This window comes from Oncorhynchus kisutch, linkage group LG29 (genome assembly GCF_002021735.2).
Source record: "Oncorhynchus kisutch isolate 150728-3 linkage group LG29, Okis_V2, whole genome shotgun sequence".
In the NCBI taxonomy this organism is placed as follows: domain Eukaryota; kingdom Metazoa; phylum Chordata; class Actinopteri; order Salmoniformes; family Salmonidae; genus Oncorhynchus; species Oncorhynchus kisutch.
The window spans coordinates 30,159,417-30,177,045 of NC_034202.2; the positions used below are offsets into that span (position 1 = coordinate 30,159,417).

Consider the following 17,629-nt stretch of genomic DNA (forward strand, 5'->3'; position numbering starts at 1 on the left):
AGGTTTTATTTCCTTTTGGATGCAGATGCAGGATGCAGAGAGTGAGTTCTGCTTGATTAAAACTACCTGATCTCCAAAGTCCACGTTTATAGTCTCAATCAACCACACACAACGCAGAGTTACAGAGGTGCAGTATAGCACCGGCTACATATAGACTTAATGTATAGGCTATGGGGACATGCATACACAAATAAATGTGGAATGGACATCACAAAACACAACACGCATTCTGAAGGTGGCACAGTATCACCAGTAAACTGACCCAAATGCCATGCCATATCCAACTCTGCATAAAGTAGTTGGTAACATATTTTGAACTAAACGTATCCACGGTGAGTCGTTTTTCATTTTATTTTATTAATGATGTCTTAAGTTAATATCCTGTTAACGTTTCCACACGGTGCTGTGCCGTTGATTGTACGAATGAAGTCAGTGCGCAACGGCTCTGTATGTGCGAATCCAGTGTCTGTTTGCGCTCCCAGTGTCTGTGTTTGTGCTCCTAGTGTCTGTGTTTGTGCTCCCAGTGTCTGTGTTTGCGCTCCCAGTGTCTGTGTTTGCGCTTCCAGTGTCTGTGTTTGCGCTCACAGTGTCTGTGTTTGCGCTCCCAGTGTCTGTGTTTGCGTTCCTAGTGTCTGTGTTTGCGCTCCCAGTGTCTGTGTTTGCGCTCCCAGTGGTGCGCAAGTGTAAACAATTTTACACAGAGTCATGAGTATATCACTAAGAAATATTCTTTATTTAAGTATTCACATTTTTAAATAAATAAATATTTTCAAATACACTGAAGATATAATAACAGTTTGATAGGCTATTAGTGATGTAACATTGTGAGGATTTATTTTTCGTCCCGCACACAATATCTCCGTCACATTTCCATCCAAATAATGTGCTTAAAGCTAGCCAGTATTCACCATTATACAAAATACAGCTATTGTTTTACAAAAATAATACTAACAAATGTTGCTATTCATTTGGGCATATCATAAAACCAATATCGACCTGTCTAGCTGTAATAGAATCCATTGGCAACAACGAATGGACCGTTATCAGAAAAAAACTACATATAAAACGAACAACATGTATACAATTATACAACATTCCAGAGAAATTCCCTGTTTATATATTTTATTCTCTTCCTATGTACAGGTGACTGAACACGATAAGAACAGTCGACTTTTTGGCTGCATTCAGAATTCCACAGGTGCTATGGAATTGTCTCTGTTGAGGATCGGGGAAGATCAGGGGAAGTTCAGGGAGAGACGGACAGGTCTCCATCATCCTCTTTCCCTGATGAGGAGGGAGACATGGGCATGTCCTCTTCCTCCTCGGAGCACCGTGCAGATGACAGGGACGAGCACTTGCAACTGTGGGAACCGGATCTGTGCGCGCCGCTCTTCCCCTCCTTTTTGTGTTTGACTCTGCGGTTCTGGAACCAGATCTTGACCTGCTTCTCTGACAGGTTTAGATATGTGGCGATCTCAATGCGCCGAAGTCTGGAGAGGTACATGTTGGAAGTGAACTCTCTCTCCAACTCCAAAAGTTGCGTGCTGGTAAACGCTGTGCGCATGCGCTTGCTGCTCTGAAGTTGGCTGTTGTTGTTTTCTGTAAAAGCAAAAAATATATACACATTTAATTAAGTTATCCAAAATGCTAAATAAAACACCGGAGTAAATGTTCATTCAGCTGATGAAGCTCATTCTGTGTAAAAGTATCAATTGTGCATTCAATAGGTTTTACTCACCGATGGAGATGCAGTGGAACTGTCGTGGGTCTGGAACCGAATAGGTTGCTTGATATATCCCCGGACCGTGGTTGAGGTTGACGCCGGTGGAGGACGTGTGGTGCCTCGATAGTGCAGAATGGCAGTACTGGGAGCCGAAGGTAGGGAAGGATGCCTTGAGGAGTGGCAAGGTCGGTGGGGATGGGTGGAGCTGGGATACGCATAGCGGACAGAAGCACAGCAAGCCAGCCTTCCGTGAGTGGCAAGAGCCTGCGGACAGCCCATGGAGCGGGTGAGACGGGTGCATAGCGTAAGGAAATAAAGGTGGATTGTTTTCCCTCCCTTTATCATTTGCCTCCCTCAAAATCAAGGAATCCACAAGAAAGGACCTCGGCATCTTTGCAAACTTGCTGCTCAGTACTTGGTCAACTTTTTCAGTCAGCGCGTTGTTTCGTTCTGAACTGGTTGCTTGGCGGGTGGACAGCGGAGTGGTGCTGAAAGGACACTGACGCTCTTTAAATAGTTGTAGTCCTGGTCCGGCCATGTGACGGTTACGCCGTGAGCGTCTAAGAGCTCTCAATAGGGTTTTGTGCCTTTTCTCTTGGCATTCACACTGCACGCTTCCCCATTATTTCACTTGTTAACTAAATGAACTGCATAATGTGGTCTATTCTTGTCAGCCCCACCCACGCCGCAAGAGGCGGCACTACCCCTTCTACATGTTAGCTTCGCTCTTATTTATTATATTACGTTTTCATATCTATAATTTGAGAAATAAACATTTTGCCAATGTACTGGGGTAGCCATTTCTACTGGTCTGTCTGTTTTCAGAAAATCTACTCATTTATGGAACACCGTCAGCACTTCTCCAACTAGGCCTACACTTCCCGCATAACATAACAGAGTACGTGTTTAAGTTGATCAATCGTGAGTAACAGTTGGGGAGTTGAGTGGTATTTGCTCTGTAATGTTTACGTTAAATAAGCTGTAAATTAATATTTTCTGGAATCCAAGCACATATGCATGCCACACAAAATATGCAGGACACACAATGGCCTCCTAGTCTCATAATACAATAAAACGTTTGCATTTTGTTCTAATTTATGCTGGAGAGGACCTTCCTTAATTGGCATCGTTAAGGCTTCTATGTTGAACTTGCAAGTATGTCGTAATATTTGTGAACACATGACATACAGCCCTACATGACATACTAGGACCTATTTGTCTATACAAGTGAAAATATAAGTATTAAGTATAGGGTATATTATATATAGAATATATATTATTGATTGCTGCTAAAGGTAGAACTATCTGCAGGACTATCTGCAAACAAATAAGTGTTTAATTTAAAACGTGTGAATGTACTTGTCCATTTTGAGGCCAATGTATCATTTCTAGACACAGAAAGGACAAGTCACAGCCTGAAGGCAATGCGGTTCAAACCAGTGATTAATTCCTGTGCCCGGGCCCCCGCCGAGTCCGGGAAAGAATATATAAAAATAACCAGGTTTTCACTCGCCGGCCCTTATTGAATGTCATTGTGGAGTGTTTTCAATGCAAGAGAAAGAGACTCGAATTAAAGTGTGTGACAGCGGCGGATAGACGCACACAAAGGCGACTCTGTCACAGAGAGGCCAAATGCGTGCGCGTGAAAGCCCCCGCCTCGCTCTGATTGAATTAAGTAATAGGAAAACATTTTCTTTCACTTTAGGTCTTCTAAACAACACCTTCAAAGGGATGGGAACCATTAATGTTTGAGTAAACAGTGAAATGTCGTTTATATTCCTCCCAGCCGTATTGCGTTTCTTTTCTTTTTTGTTTTTGATTTGTCCCTAAAAAGCTTCCCTATTTTATTCACATTACTTCTTATTTTTCTGAAAACTTAGATGACGCAAATGTAAATATTCTTTCAAAATTCAAACAGTGCTTTCTCAGAGGAAGAGAGAGAAAATAAGATGGGTAATTGGTTATAAAGCTTATAAACACATATCAGATAGCAACTGGATAAAACCATAACATGAAAATATAAGATTTTGTCACCAGTTTGGGCTACGACTGGAGTTTCCAATTTTTTTTATATCTAAAATCTTATATTTTACATGCATGCTTTCTACCCAGGTTGCTAGTGTGCTTTCTGCAACAAGTGCGCTACGGTCTAGAACTTTCTAATTCCCATGGGCAAGGAATCTTTCCCACGAATGACAATACTAACTCTTAGTCTAAGGAAATATGTTGCAATGAGCTGTGTATAAATTAAATCTTATTATTAGTCTGTTAATTTTGCAAGGTGCAAAAAAATCCACAACTTCTCATGCGTGCATGACCACATATAGCACACTGGACACCTTTATGGCTGCGACGTTGCAGAGTAAAATGTTGGTGTCACTGGTGGTCCTTGACAAGCGTGACAATTACCTGTCTGCTCACCGCTCATGCTTTTCAGTTCAGAACCGAGCCGCTCACATAATGGCTTTTCAGTCTAGAAGCAAGCCCGCCCATATGCAGCATACAAACCTATTTGTTTTATCTCCTGTAAAATGACCAGGGACTCTGCTCCGTGGAAAATACCACTCGACTTACATTAAGGGTATAATTTGGTCGCAACTTTGCAGCGCCATAATAGCAGGTATTTACCGCACAAATTAGGAGCAATTAAACCCTTAAACAAGCTGTAGGTACAGATTCATGCGGACAAGAGCCTGTTATCTGCAACAGAGTGGGATTAGGCCTTTCATTCTGTTGGACGCCGTATGCCAGGCGTCTTCCATTAACTAATAGGCCAATCTCGCTCCAGTCCCTTGACCCACCACATCCCCTCTCAATTATATGCTGTATTCTAAATTTGAATTACAAAATGGGTTAATAATGTTGTATTAATGTAACAATTCATTAATTAAAGGCATTTCCTTATTTTCACAACAAAAATGTAAAACGTTAGAGGCTCAGAGTTTGTTGGGGTATGATCTCACAAGGCACAATAAAATTGGTCTGGAATTGGTGCTATTTCAACAGGTGGAGGGTTACATTGAATTATCTGGTCACTATTAGGACAGTGACATTTGCTTGGCTGGTTGGCGTTTAGAGTCGGCCCATTGCTTAAATATATTATCAAAGGAAATCGTTTTCAAAATAACGGTCAAAGCTGTCATCCCGTGGGTAGGAATATAGGGGTGCTGGGGGTCGCTACTTAGGGAGGCTCATCCTCATTTGTAATCCCAACTGGAGACCGACAAATAGCTTTGACCTCAGAAAACATGGCCCTCTGGAGGCGCAGGCCAGAAGTGCAAGAAATCTCATCTAGTATAATGACTTTGTTACTGAAACAAATCAAACAGCTACTCTGCAGTTCCCTGTCTGAGCAAAACAGCTTCCTCATAGATACTCTAGACACTGTTATGAAGTCCTCATTTCATAAAGTAGGCTACAGCCTAACATTCATATAAGATGAATCAATGACATAAATTGTGAAATTAGAAACAAAAGCAGTGAACATCTACAAGTACAACAACAAATAGATTACTCACTCAAGTCAAACAACAAATAGAATAAGAATCTGATAAACATTTAAGCTAATCCACTAAGTATCCAATAGTGTGATGTCACAAACCATACAACTGAAAAAGCAACAACTGAAAATAGCCAAACCATTAATCAAATATTCCAATAAACAATAGTCATGATTCCAGTTGAACATCTTTTATGCATGATGTTGATGATGATATTGGCCAGCACCCACTGTGCCACCAGAAAATGACATTTTCATGGGTTTGTGTGTGAGTCTAAAGATCTCCCATTTGATAAAATAAAGAGGGCACTCTGTTCATGGGGATGTAGTCAATATCTCCTTTTCTTCTAGTATGAATTATTCATCCTTTTGAGACACTCCGCCCCCCTACTTAATATGTACACACATTTTACAGCCACACATCTCTAGTAGGAGGGATGGTCTTAGCTGACAGTGTAACAGGATTTAGGGTCCCAGTGGGGTTTGGCCGAGCCGGACGGGCGCTGTGACTGTCGATGTGACACAGAGGGCCGGCTGCCCCTCCTAATCTTCCCCTGAGGCGACTGCACAGACTGCAGGTCCTGCTGCACCACTATGGGTAGGCACACAAAGGCCTGATTATCATTCATATGCTCAGCAGAGCCACCAGTCCAACAGACAACACTGCTAACCCAACTACCAGCTGAGTAGTGCAATATGTACAGCACACCATGGGGACTAATGAATCCTTAAGTGTGCGTGTGTGTGTGTGTCTGTGTGTGTGTGTCCTGCTCCATTTGGTAGCAATACGAGTTATCAAGATGAACTTGAACATAGATAAACACACATTTTCTTGCATTTACATTTATATTTGGGTCATTTAGCAGACACTATTACTCAGAGCGATTGACAGTAAAGTGCAATCATCCAAGGAATGTGAAAAATATAAACGCAAAGTATGGGTTTAGTGCCCACCACAAGTTAGCTATGTATGGGAAGTATCATCAAATATCTACGATGCAGTGTGACGTGGGTTGTACATCTACAGCAAGAGTGAAAGTCACCTGAAGAGGGCTGTTATGGTGACCGTATTACCGCCACATCTGCAGTCACAATCATGACCATAGTCAAATTCCATATGGCTGTTGAGTCACAGTAACTAGGCTTCTCCAAAACTGCACCCTGTAAATTAATGGCGCTGATGGTTGTTAGTAGCCTACCAAACTTGCTAAAGTCCCTAAAGTCAGGTGAACTGAATACTTTTAAAATCATGTGATATCATTATGACTAATCATAACAGCACTATACCATTTCATAATGCCCAATCAATGAATGCATCAATAAGTTGCTATACATGCATTCATAAACCAATATAAGAGAATAATAGTATTCAACAATAGTCAACAGTGCTCAATTCAATCAAACCCGTATTGCAGTATCTACAGAGTAGCTGTTTTTCCTATGGTCAAATAGCAGAGAACTAATTTGTGCACTGTAGGAACCAATTAGTACACAGAAGATTGAACAAATTCAGCATCTTGTCCTTGCTGAGGTCAGACCCTTTTTAATACTGTCACACCCTGATCTGTTTCACCTGTCTTTGTGCTTGTCTCTACCACCCTCCAGGTGTCGCCCATTTTCCCCATTATCCCCATTATCCCCTGTGTATTTATACCTGTGTTCTCTGTACATCTGTTGACAGTTTGTCCTGTCAAGCTTACCAGCATTTTTCCTGTACTCCTTTTTTCGCTCTAGTCTAAGTTTTGACCGTTCTGCCTGCCCTGAACCTGCCTACCGTTCTGTACCTTGTGACACTGTCCTGGTTTACTGAACTCTGTCTGCCCTGACCCTGAGCCTGCCTGCCGTTCTGTACCTTGTGACACTGTCCTGGATTACTGAACTCTGTCTGCCCTGACCCTGAGCCTGCCTACCGTTCTGTACCTTGTGACACTGTCCTGGTTTACTGAACTCTGTCTGCCCTGACCCTGAGCCTGCCTGCCGTTCTGTACCTTGTGACACTGTCCTGGATTACTGAACTCTGTCTGCCCTGACCCTGAGCCTGCCTGTCGTTCTGTACCTTGTGACACTGTCCTGGATTACTGAACTCTGTCTGCCCTGACCCTGAGCCTGCCTGCCGTTCTGTACCTTGTGACACTGTCCTGGATTACTGAACACTGTCTGCCCTGACCCTGAGCCTGCCTGCCGTTCTGTACCTTGTGACACTGTCCTGGATTACTGAACTCTGTCTGCCCTGACCCTGAGCCTGCCTGCCGTTCTGTACCTTGTGACACTGTCCTGGATTACTAACCTCTGTCTGCTATGACCCTGAGACTGCCTGCCGTTCTGTACCTTGTGACACTGTCCTGGATTACTGACCTCTGTCTGCCCTGACCCTGAGACTGCCTGCCGTTCTGTACCTTGTGACACTGTCCTGAATTACTGACCTCTGCCTGCCCTGACCCTGAGCCCGCCTGCCGTTCTGTACCTTGTGACACTGCCCTGAATTACTGACCTCTGCCTGCCCTGACCCTGAGCCTGCCTGCCGTTCTGTACCTTTCGGACTCCTCTCTGGATTACTGACCTCTGCCTGCCCTTGACCTGTCATTTGCCTGCCCCCTGTTTTTGAAATAACTTTTGTTACTTCGAACTGTCTGCATCCTGAGGTCTGATAAATACAGTCAGTGAGATTATATGGAAACTCATGTTCGCTTAAAGCTCCAATGCATCTCAACAATTAAGTACCTTATCTCAACAATTAAGTACCTTATCTCAACAATTAAGTACCTGTGAATGTTTTCAATCAAAATGGTCAAAAATAACTAAAAATGGCTTTGTAGCAAAAAGCAATTTCTCAAGCAAGAATTTAGCTAGGTCTGTCTGGAAGTGGTCTGAGTGGGGAGGGGAAAACTGAAAACTAGCTGTTATTTGCAGAGAGGTTTGTAACTCTCTTGCTTATTGGTCTTTTTACTCATTTACGGCCTGGTGATTTCACCAAGCAGGCCAAAATTCCATCCCACCAAAACAGGCTGAAATTTCAGGTGGTCTTTTCAAACAATTCTTACACTAAAAGGGCATTATCATCATTTTTCATGAGTTCACAGTATTATTCCAACCTCATAGTGTGGAAATGCATACAGTATAAAACATAGGAAAATCAAGTTTTTGACTGCACTAGGCCTTAAGGCCTTTTGACGAAATGCCCATCAAACTATAGTGAAGTATAGAGCTAATGGACGTTTGATAACGACACTCTGCATACATAATACCCTTTTGATGTGAATACATTTGTTATGGTATAGATATGTTTTAAAATGTCCCCTTTGGCTTTCATTCCCATATGAAAGCCTTGACATGCTGCTCAAAGGGGTCTGTTTCCCTATTGAGGTCATCAGGCCATTTTGTATGGCTGACTCAGATTTTTCCGATTCAGTAGACTTTTCGGCTTTAAAAATAACAGGTCAAACCAATGAATTTAATGAACTCCCAGGCACAATGCATGCGCCTTGCCATTTGAACTGCAATAAAGGGCGATGGGCAGGTCAGCAAGCTCTTTCAACAGTTTGTACACAAATGTGTGACAGAATGCTTAGAATGCGGCCACTTCAGCATCTCCATTGACAAGTTGTTCAAAGTGTTGGGGACGTCAGTGACAGTGCCTTCAGCCAAGGTACCCCCCCCCCTCCCCCCTTTGTTCCGCTCTCTGTTTCTGTCCTTTTATCACACCCAAACACTCCCTAACAACAATATGTAAAAGAATGGCAAACCACTTTCTCCACCACTTTCCTTCCCTCTCCTTAGAAAAAGCCATAAGAAACCCACAGAAACTAGTCATGTGCACAGAGTTATGACCCAAACGAGTGCTGCCTGTCTCTCTCTACTCCTCCCTCCTTTTAATCGTTTTACTTTTCTGTTCCTCCCTAGTTCCCTCCCTTCATTCTTTTCTTCCCCTCCTTCATTGTAGCCATCTCGCTCTCTCATCGTCCCTCTTTCAGCTCCTCTCATGTCTCTCTGTGAGCTGGCTACATTGGCTCTTGGAGAGAAAGCGGGAGAAAGCGGGAGGGAGGGGTGGGGAGATGTGCTCGAAAAGAAGAATAGACCGTATAGGAAGGAGGGAGAAATTTGGTTAAACTTCAAGCACTTTTCCAAGATTGCGATGCTATCTGAAATCAATTTCCAATCACACAGCATTGTCCTATGATGAAAGCTGGAAGTTGAGGATACAGGTTGAAATTCTAAATATTTTGAAGAAACATGTATTCTTAGTGAACTAGCTAACTAGTTTCAGATATACTTGAACAAGTAAACCATAGGCTATTTGATAGAGTCCCACAGTACTTGTGTATTCGCTTAATTTAATTAATTGGATCCCCCCTGGGATTGACAACTGAGCCATGGGAGGGAGGAGGAGAATAGAAGAGGGGTTGGGGAGGGTGGGAAGCTGCCACTGCCTGCAAACTGTCAACATTACTATTGCATTTGTATTGACTTGTTTATTTCCATTTCTTACTCAAAGTAACGTGGTTTAATTGCAATAATGGGATTGTATAATTAAGCTCTCAGGATAGCATTGCTGCTTGGATGGCTCTATCATCTCTTATATCCTGTTCATTTCCCACCCTCTGAAGATTCCCCTATCTCCCATCATTCTCCTTTTAACAGTTAGTATCATTTTTTTATTAGTTTAAGAGAAGATATTGTGATGGAGAAAATGCTATATTAATGTTAGCATTGTTTTAAATTCAGTACTTTTACAAGTATTTTGGAGCAGTATTTTAGAATAGATGAGCTGTGTTTAGTGAATTGCATTGTTACTTTGTACTATAATGGTAAAAACAGTGTTATGTTTGAGGCAGGAGTATATTTTTTGTTGCCAATTTTATTTCTGAAGTGGTGCTATAGGAGAACACATGTTGTGTGGAAATGCTGTGGTGAAGGTTGAGTTGCTCAATTCAGTGTAAATTCTGATGAAAATGTAAAACTGTACCCAGTCCTGAAATGAGTGAGCTGTTGCCAAGGCGAGAGCGACACTTTCAGGGTAATGAATGAGACATTTGGGGACGTGAGTAAGAATAGCCCCCTGATTCATTTTCATAACCCAATATCCCCTTTTCTTACCAAATCTCTATGGCCGTCATTGTGTTTTGGAGCCAGCTTTTGTTTAAGTTTTCGTTTGATTTTTTTCCTCTCATTCATTCCTGCATCTGACTTCTCCCCCCACCCTAATGACCGGGGTGACCACCCCCCCCCCCCCCTCCCCCAGTCCTCCCTCTCTCTGCATTTGACAGTGCAGGGCTCTGTCCCAGCTTTTTGTCTCTGAGTTATGACGTAAGCGCTGAGAAAAAGCCCAACTCTGTGGTTCTGGGGTATAAAATGTGTTGCTTTTTTTGTGGCTGCTGGGGACGGGTCACTGCCCATTTCAGAGGGTCCCCCGTTTTCTGCAGATGCGCTCTATTGAGGAGGCGACACGCGGCGGGACGCTGCTGAGTGGGGGGTTACTACTCCTCCATTACCATAGAAACCAATACACTGGCTTTCAGCTGGCCCGGGCCAGGGGTCCACTGACACCGACCTTCGCACTGATCTGAGTCCTGACAGAACCCAAACGGACCTCCGCACACTGAATAATACTAATTTGTTGCCAGTTTGTCAAACATAACAAGAGCTGCCAGGACCGTTATGACAGCCTGTGCACAGATTACTTTAATAAATGAGACCTCGTTTTTGGGATGCCACTCCCATGATGGACCACAGACGAATAAGATTAATTGGAAGATACCCAAACAGAACCACTCCAAGATGACACAAACCAGTACAGGGCCAAACCCTACATTATGGAGCAGAACTCTCAGGTACGGGACTTCTCAGCACTACATTTAGAACTATACACAGCCACGAGACAGGTCATCTGTACAGAAAATAACCAACCCAAAACAGAGCTAAAAGTAATTCACAAAACAGCGCTAGATAACAAACAAGAGCTCAACAAGTCTTAATTCCTTAACACTAAATACAACTCTGAAAATGTATAAATTTCCAAACATTTCAAATGATAATTAGTAATTTCACATCAGTAAGCATGCTGAGTTGTGTGTGAAATGTGTGTGTGTGAAGTGTACACAAAATATGTGCTTGTTTGGATGATAGGGACTCAACATGTGTGTGTAACAGTGTGCGTTTGTATACGTATATTACCTGTGTATGGGCATCAAATGAGCAAGCCCAGAGGGTACAATGTCAGAGTTCACACTCACCGCCCTCACCCCTGGCAGGTGCAGCCCCTGGGGGCGTGAGGAGGAGGCCCCTCATCTCTCCCACCTCTTCACGCTGCTCAGACAGAGAAAGAGAGAGATGTGAAAGGGTGCACTCCAGAAAGCCATCACCTGCTCCCTCCGCCCTCCAATCCCCACTAACCCCCCCCCCCCCCCCCCACCTCCGAACCATCCTACCACCCTCTGCTCCTCACTGCCTACTTTGACTGACTGGGGTGGGGAGAAAGAGAGAGAGAAAGAGAGCAAGAGAGAAAGAGAGAAAGGGAGAGAGAAAAAGAGTAAGAGAGAGAAAAAAGAGAGAGAGTGAGCGAGAGAGAGAGAGAGAGAGAGAGAGAGAGAGAGAGAGAGAGAGAGAGAGAGAGAGAGAGAGAATGAGAGAGAGCCGAGAGAGAAAGAGAGATCGACAGAAAGAGAGAGAGAGAGACCTCCAAAATAATGACACCAACACAGGAACAAACTGAATAGAAGAGATTTAAAAAAAAGTAAAACCTGGAGAAGACATGAGTGACACTGAAACCAACAACCTAGAGTGTAAACCATGAGCTAGTGCAGTGTGGTTTTGTTTTTGCTAAGTTGTGGGTAGGAATGCTTTTGGCATCAGAAATGTACATTTGTCATGCCCACAGAGGGCAGTGAATTGGACTGGGAGCTGAATTGAGATTGTGTGGACAGAGAGTCCATGGGTGAGGTTGAGTATTGATGGACGCCCCTCCCAGTCTCTCCCAGCCTCCCCCTCCATTGTGGCTTGAGTGAGTGTATCCTCCTGCTCTGAGAGGTGGAATGCGTCTCCTCTCCTCCACGGCCGTGATGGATAGAGCCCTTGTCCTGCACTCCTTTGCCCCTCCCTCTGAATCCCTTCTTTCTCTCTTTTAGGCTTTGACTCTTTCATCCCATCCTTTTATTCTACACCAATAAAAGTCACTGATTCTTCATTGGCTGTTGTGTGGATCTGAGAGGCTCTGAGACTTTTCATCTGGAGTGTGTCACACATCATCACACAAATACACACGCATGCACATAAACCAACGCCAGCACAGAAATGTATAGAAACACACCACATTCACACACATAAACTAAGACAACAACAAAAAACACACAAAAAAAAATGATTGTATCCATAGTAGAAGTTTCTCTCCTCTCTCCTGCTCTATTGACCCTCATTTACACTCCATTAACTACTCTATTGTCTGGTGTTGTGCTGTTCAGTGTGGTGTTGTGCTGTTCAGTGTGGTGTTGTGTTGTTCAGTGTGGTGTTGTGCTGTTCAGTGGGGTGTTGTGCTGTTCAGTGTGGTGTTGTGTTGTTCAGTGTGGTGTTGTGTTGTTCAGTGTGGTGTTGTGCTGTTCAGTGTGGTGTTGTGCTGTTCAGTCGGGTGTTGTGCTGTTCAGTGTGGTGTTGTGTTGTTCAGTGTGGTGTTGTGCTGTTCAGTGTGGTGTTGTGCTGTTCAGTGTGGTGTTGTGCTGTTCAGTGTGGTGTTGTGCTGTTCAGTGTGGTGTTGTGCTGTTCAGTCTGGTGTTGTGCTGTTCAGTCTGGTGTTGTGCTGTTCAGTGTGGTGTTGTGTTGTTCAGTGTGGTGTTGTGCTCTGCTGTTCAGTCTGGTGTTGTGCTTTTCAGTGTGGTGTTGTGCTGTTCAGTGTGGTGTTGTGCTGTTCAGTCTGGTGTTGTTCAGTGTGGTGTTGTGCTGTGCTGTTCAGTCTGGTGTTGTGCTTTTCAGTGTGGTGTTGTGCTGTTCAGTGTGGTGTTGTGCTGTTCAGTCTGGTGTTGTGCTGTGCTGTTCAGTCTGGTGTTGTGCTGTGCTGTTCAGTCTGGTGTTGTGCTGTGCTGTTCAGTGTGGTGTTGTGCTGTGCTGTTCAGTCTGGTGTTGTGCTTTTCAGTGTGGTGTTGTGCTGTTCAGTGTGGTGTTGTGCTGTTCAGTGTGGTGTTGTGCTGTGCTGTTCAGTCTGGTGTTGTGCTGTTCAGTGTGGTGTTGTGCTGTGCTGTTCAGTCTGGTGTTGTGCTGTTCAGTGTGGTGTTGTGCTGTTCAGTGGCAAGGGAGTGAGACAGGCTTATACACCCTTACTAGTGAGGTATTCTTAAAAGCTCATATGTCTATGATAGTGTATTTACTGGTGTGCTGCGAGGCTTGTTGAAACGTTATAAGAGGGCTGTTTAAAAACTATTATTAGATAACATTACACAATAAGCTACCAGCAGTATGGCTTCATCCCTGAATCACCAATCAGCTCCTGAGTCACTGCGCCCAACCTCTATGGACCCTCTCTGAGATAACTTAGAAATGATATTAGATACACTCTCAAATGACACACACATACACCAAGATAATAGAAAATGCATATATCAATCAATGTAATGAAGCACACAATTGAGCAAATGTTTGAGTATCTATCATAAAATATATTGTTATTTCACATATGAACTTTATATTAGGGTTCATCAATAGTACCAATGGGGAACAGGCATCCCAAGGCTCATTGAAGATGTATGCTTCTGCGTCATATGGCTGTTTGGTACTGTTCACCACGTAGACTGAGATCTATCACCAACTCTAAAACTCTCACTCGTCACTTCAAAAAGACACAAAACTACAGGAGCTTGTGACTTTGTGAATGATTTAATGATTTAAGAGACAGGGTTAAAGCACAGTATAAAACAATGGGATGTTGTCAATGTTTGAACATTTAGATATTTACAAATTACTCAAATGACCTTGATTCAGTGATATGATGATACCATAAGTAGTGGGGTGATTGTAGAAAATTTGGGAGGTAAAAAAAATCTGCATTATTTTACAAGACTGCTGGTGCCTTAGAAGTTCAATCCCATCTCTGCTGCATGGCTGTAACTGATTAAAGTAGACAGAAAATGAACTGAGGAACCTATCAATTTAAATCGGTGAATAAATTAATGTATAAAATGTACCAATCTGAGTTTGTGTTCACTGTTCAGAAGTATGTGCTAGTGTATGCAAGTCTTAAGTGTGTGTGTGTGTGTGTGTGTGTGTGTGTGTGTGTGTGTGTGTGTGTGTGTGTGTGTGTGTGTGTGTGTGTGTGTGTGTGTGTGTGTGTGTGTGTGTGTGTGTGTGTGTGTGTGTGTGTGTGTGTGTGTGTGTGTGTGTGTGTAAAATGGGCAGAGGCAGTAAAAGATGAAAGGGAAAAGGGTCAGTAATGAATTTAAAGGAAACGGAACATTAATGGCACTAGCATTACTCATGTTCCATATAACAAATTATTGGAAATTTGTCAAGCACACCAAATTATCTCCTCGTGTCTGTCGGGAGCACGGTGAAGTCCTCTCTGCCTGCCATGGCAAGACAATTTCAGCTCATTTGACTATTTATAACAATAGAACCACCCATTAAGACAAATTAATGTCATTATCAAATCTCTATGAAAATGACAACTAGCAGCGTTTCGAGCAGCTTTAGAGGCTATTGACGATAATGAAATCCCCTGTACAGGTACTGAAAAGAAACACTCCAAGTAATTATTTTCTAGTAGCTTGTTTGTCTGCCGTCCGTTCGTTTGCTTTCAGCTCAATTATGTGACTCTGTGAGCGCGTGGAGGCGCGTAGGGCTCTGCGGCCCACAGAGAGAGGGGCCTAATTGGGCAATTACTGTCCCGTTTCAGGGCTTTTAGCTCCAGCAGAGTGGAGGAGACCAGGCCGCTCACAGCTAGGAGCACCCTACACACACAAAACTACACGTTTACACTACTCACTCAAACACACACACCATCCACACACACCATACATTGAAGGCTTTACATTACCCACGTATAAGAACACATGGTATACACACAATGTCACACATGGTATACCCACAAAGCCACACATGTAATACGCCAGTGGAGGCTCCTCAGAAGAGGAAGGGGAGTACCATCCTCCTCAGTGAATTTCATAAAAATAAACTTTTTAAAAAGTTGAAAAGTTATCCTATTTAGTTAAAACTATACTAAATATATTCACGTTACGAACTAATTGATTAAAACACTGTTTTGCAATGAAGGTCTAAAGTAGCCTCAGCAGCATTCTGTAGGGTTGCACCATGGTGTAGCCGGAGGACAGCTTTAATACAAAACCTTTAATACAAAACCTAGGAGGCTTTTGGTTCTAACCCCGTTCCATAGACTCACACAGTAATTATGACAACTTCCGGAGGATGTGCTCCAACCTATCAGAGCTCTTACAGCATGAACTGACATGTTGTCCACTCAACCGAAGGATCAGAGAATGAATCTAGTACTGAAAGCATAAGCTACAGCTAGCTAGCACTGCAGTGCATAATATGTGGTGAGTATTTGACAATAGTTGAACAGTTTAAAAAAAATTATGTATTCAAAAATGGAGAAGAGAGAGAGAGAGAATATTTTTTTGACTTTCAGTTTCACTTACTTAGCTAGCAAATGCAGCTGTCAAACACCCAGCTCAAACACTGGGTTGCTACTGCATTTTAGCTAAGTGGCTATGACTATCCAACACAACACTGGAACTCTTCCAAGTCAAGGTAAACTTTTGGTTGTATTAATTTATCGCCACCGGGGCTTGCCGGTGTAACTGCTTACTGAATATACACTGCATGATTATAGTGGGTTTACTAACGCATTAGTTCTATTAGCTATGTTGACTAGGACGTTACTTTAGCTAATATGGAGACAACGATGTAGGCTGTGTGTAGCGGTTATGACACGGTTTGGCTTGGAACGTTTTTTTTCGCCTGGTCACATATAGCTGTGTTGTTCATTGAAATCAACAAAGGAGAAAGGTGAAAAGAGGAGAGTGCATAGAGACGAGAAGGAATACAACGTGGCTGCTATGAAAGTTCTGTGTTTATGAATGATCAGGGGTGTATTCATTCCGCCGATTCTGTTGAAAAACGTTTCTTAAACAGAAGCAAACGAAACAGGGATAACAATACCTGTATTTTTCCAATAGAAACTCTGGTTTGCAACTGTTGGATTAATGATTACACCCTAGATAAGCTAGATGCAGGCAAGAGTGTGCAAGGTGGTATTGAATGTGTCACTGTCTGTCCATGTGTCACCGTCATCTCAAATTTCTCGACCTGTGTTGTAAACTTTCATTCATAGGCTAGGTTGTAGCAACCTCATGATGGGTATATGGAAAATTTGAGTATCATGTAGCCTAAACTTATCGATGTTACATTGAACAGGGTGAATGGAATATGAATGACAGTCATCCAACATGCTGTAATAGAAATAAGGCCATGCTCATTTAAAAAAAAATGCTCCTCCCTCATCATAAACGCTCCACAAAATGCTCCTCCCTCACATACACACAGTCACACATGGTATACACACAGTCACACATGGTATACACACACAAAGTCACACATGGTATACACACAGTCACACATGGTATACACACAGTCACACATGGTATACACACAGTCACACATGGTATACACACAGTCACACATGGTATACACACAGTCACACATGGTATACACACAGTCACACATGGTATACACACACAAAGTCACACATGGTATACACACAGTCACACATGGTATACACACAGTCACACATGGTATACACACAGTCACACATGGTATACACACAGTCACACATGGTATACACACAGTCACACATGGTATACACAAAGTCACACATGGTATACACACAGTCACACATGGTATACACAAAGTCACACATGGTATACACACAGTCACACATGGTATACACACAGTCACACATGGTATACACACAGTCACACATGGTATACACACACAAAGTCACACATGGTATACACACAGTCACACATGGTATACACACAGTCACACATGGTATACACACAGTCACACATGGTATACACACAGTCACACATGGTATACACACAGTCACACATGGTATACACACAGTCACACATGGTATACACACAGTCACACATGGTATACACACAGTCACACATGGTATACACACAGTCACACATGGTATACACACAGTCACACATGGTATACACACACAAAGTCACACATGGTATACACACAGTCACACATGGTATACACACAGTCACACATGGTATACACACAGTCACACATGGTATACACACAGTCACACATGGTATACACACACAAAGTCACACATGGTATACACACAGTCACACATGGTATACACACAGTCACACATGGTATACACACACAAAGTC

General features: G+C 42.9%; 1 protein-coding gene across 1 annotated transcript; it reads right to left on the reverse strand.

Moving 5' to 3' along the window:
• Nucleotides 1–801: 801 nt before the first annotated feature.
• Nucleotides 802–2,190, reverse strand: LOC109874272 (GS homeobox 1-like). Its single transcript, XM_020466121.2, has 2 exons — nt 1,739–2,190; nt 802–1,599 (listed from the first exon to the last, which is right to left on the reverse strand). Exons 1-2 carry the CDS (start codon nt 2,112–2,114, stop codon nt 1,247–1,249), a joined length of 729 nt encoding a protein of 242 aa, XP_020321710.1. The 5' UTR covers nt 2,115–2,190; the 3' UTR covers nt 802–1,246.
• Between the last annotated feature and the right edge of the window lie 15,439 nt (nt 2,191–17,629).

Bases quoted from the DNA above. Each gene is read 5' to 3' on its own strand.
- LOC109874272 (XM_020466121.2), bottom strand. From the start codon at position 2,114: ATGCCGAGGTCCTTTCTTGTGGATTCCTTGATTTTGAGGGAGGCAAAT. The intron at 1,600-1,738 runs GTGAGTAAAACC...TTGCTTTTACAG, and splicing joins GTTCCACTGCATCTCCATCG to AAAACAACAACAGCCAACTT.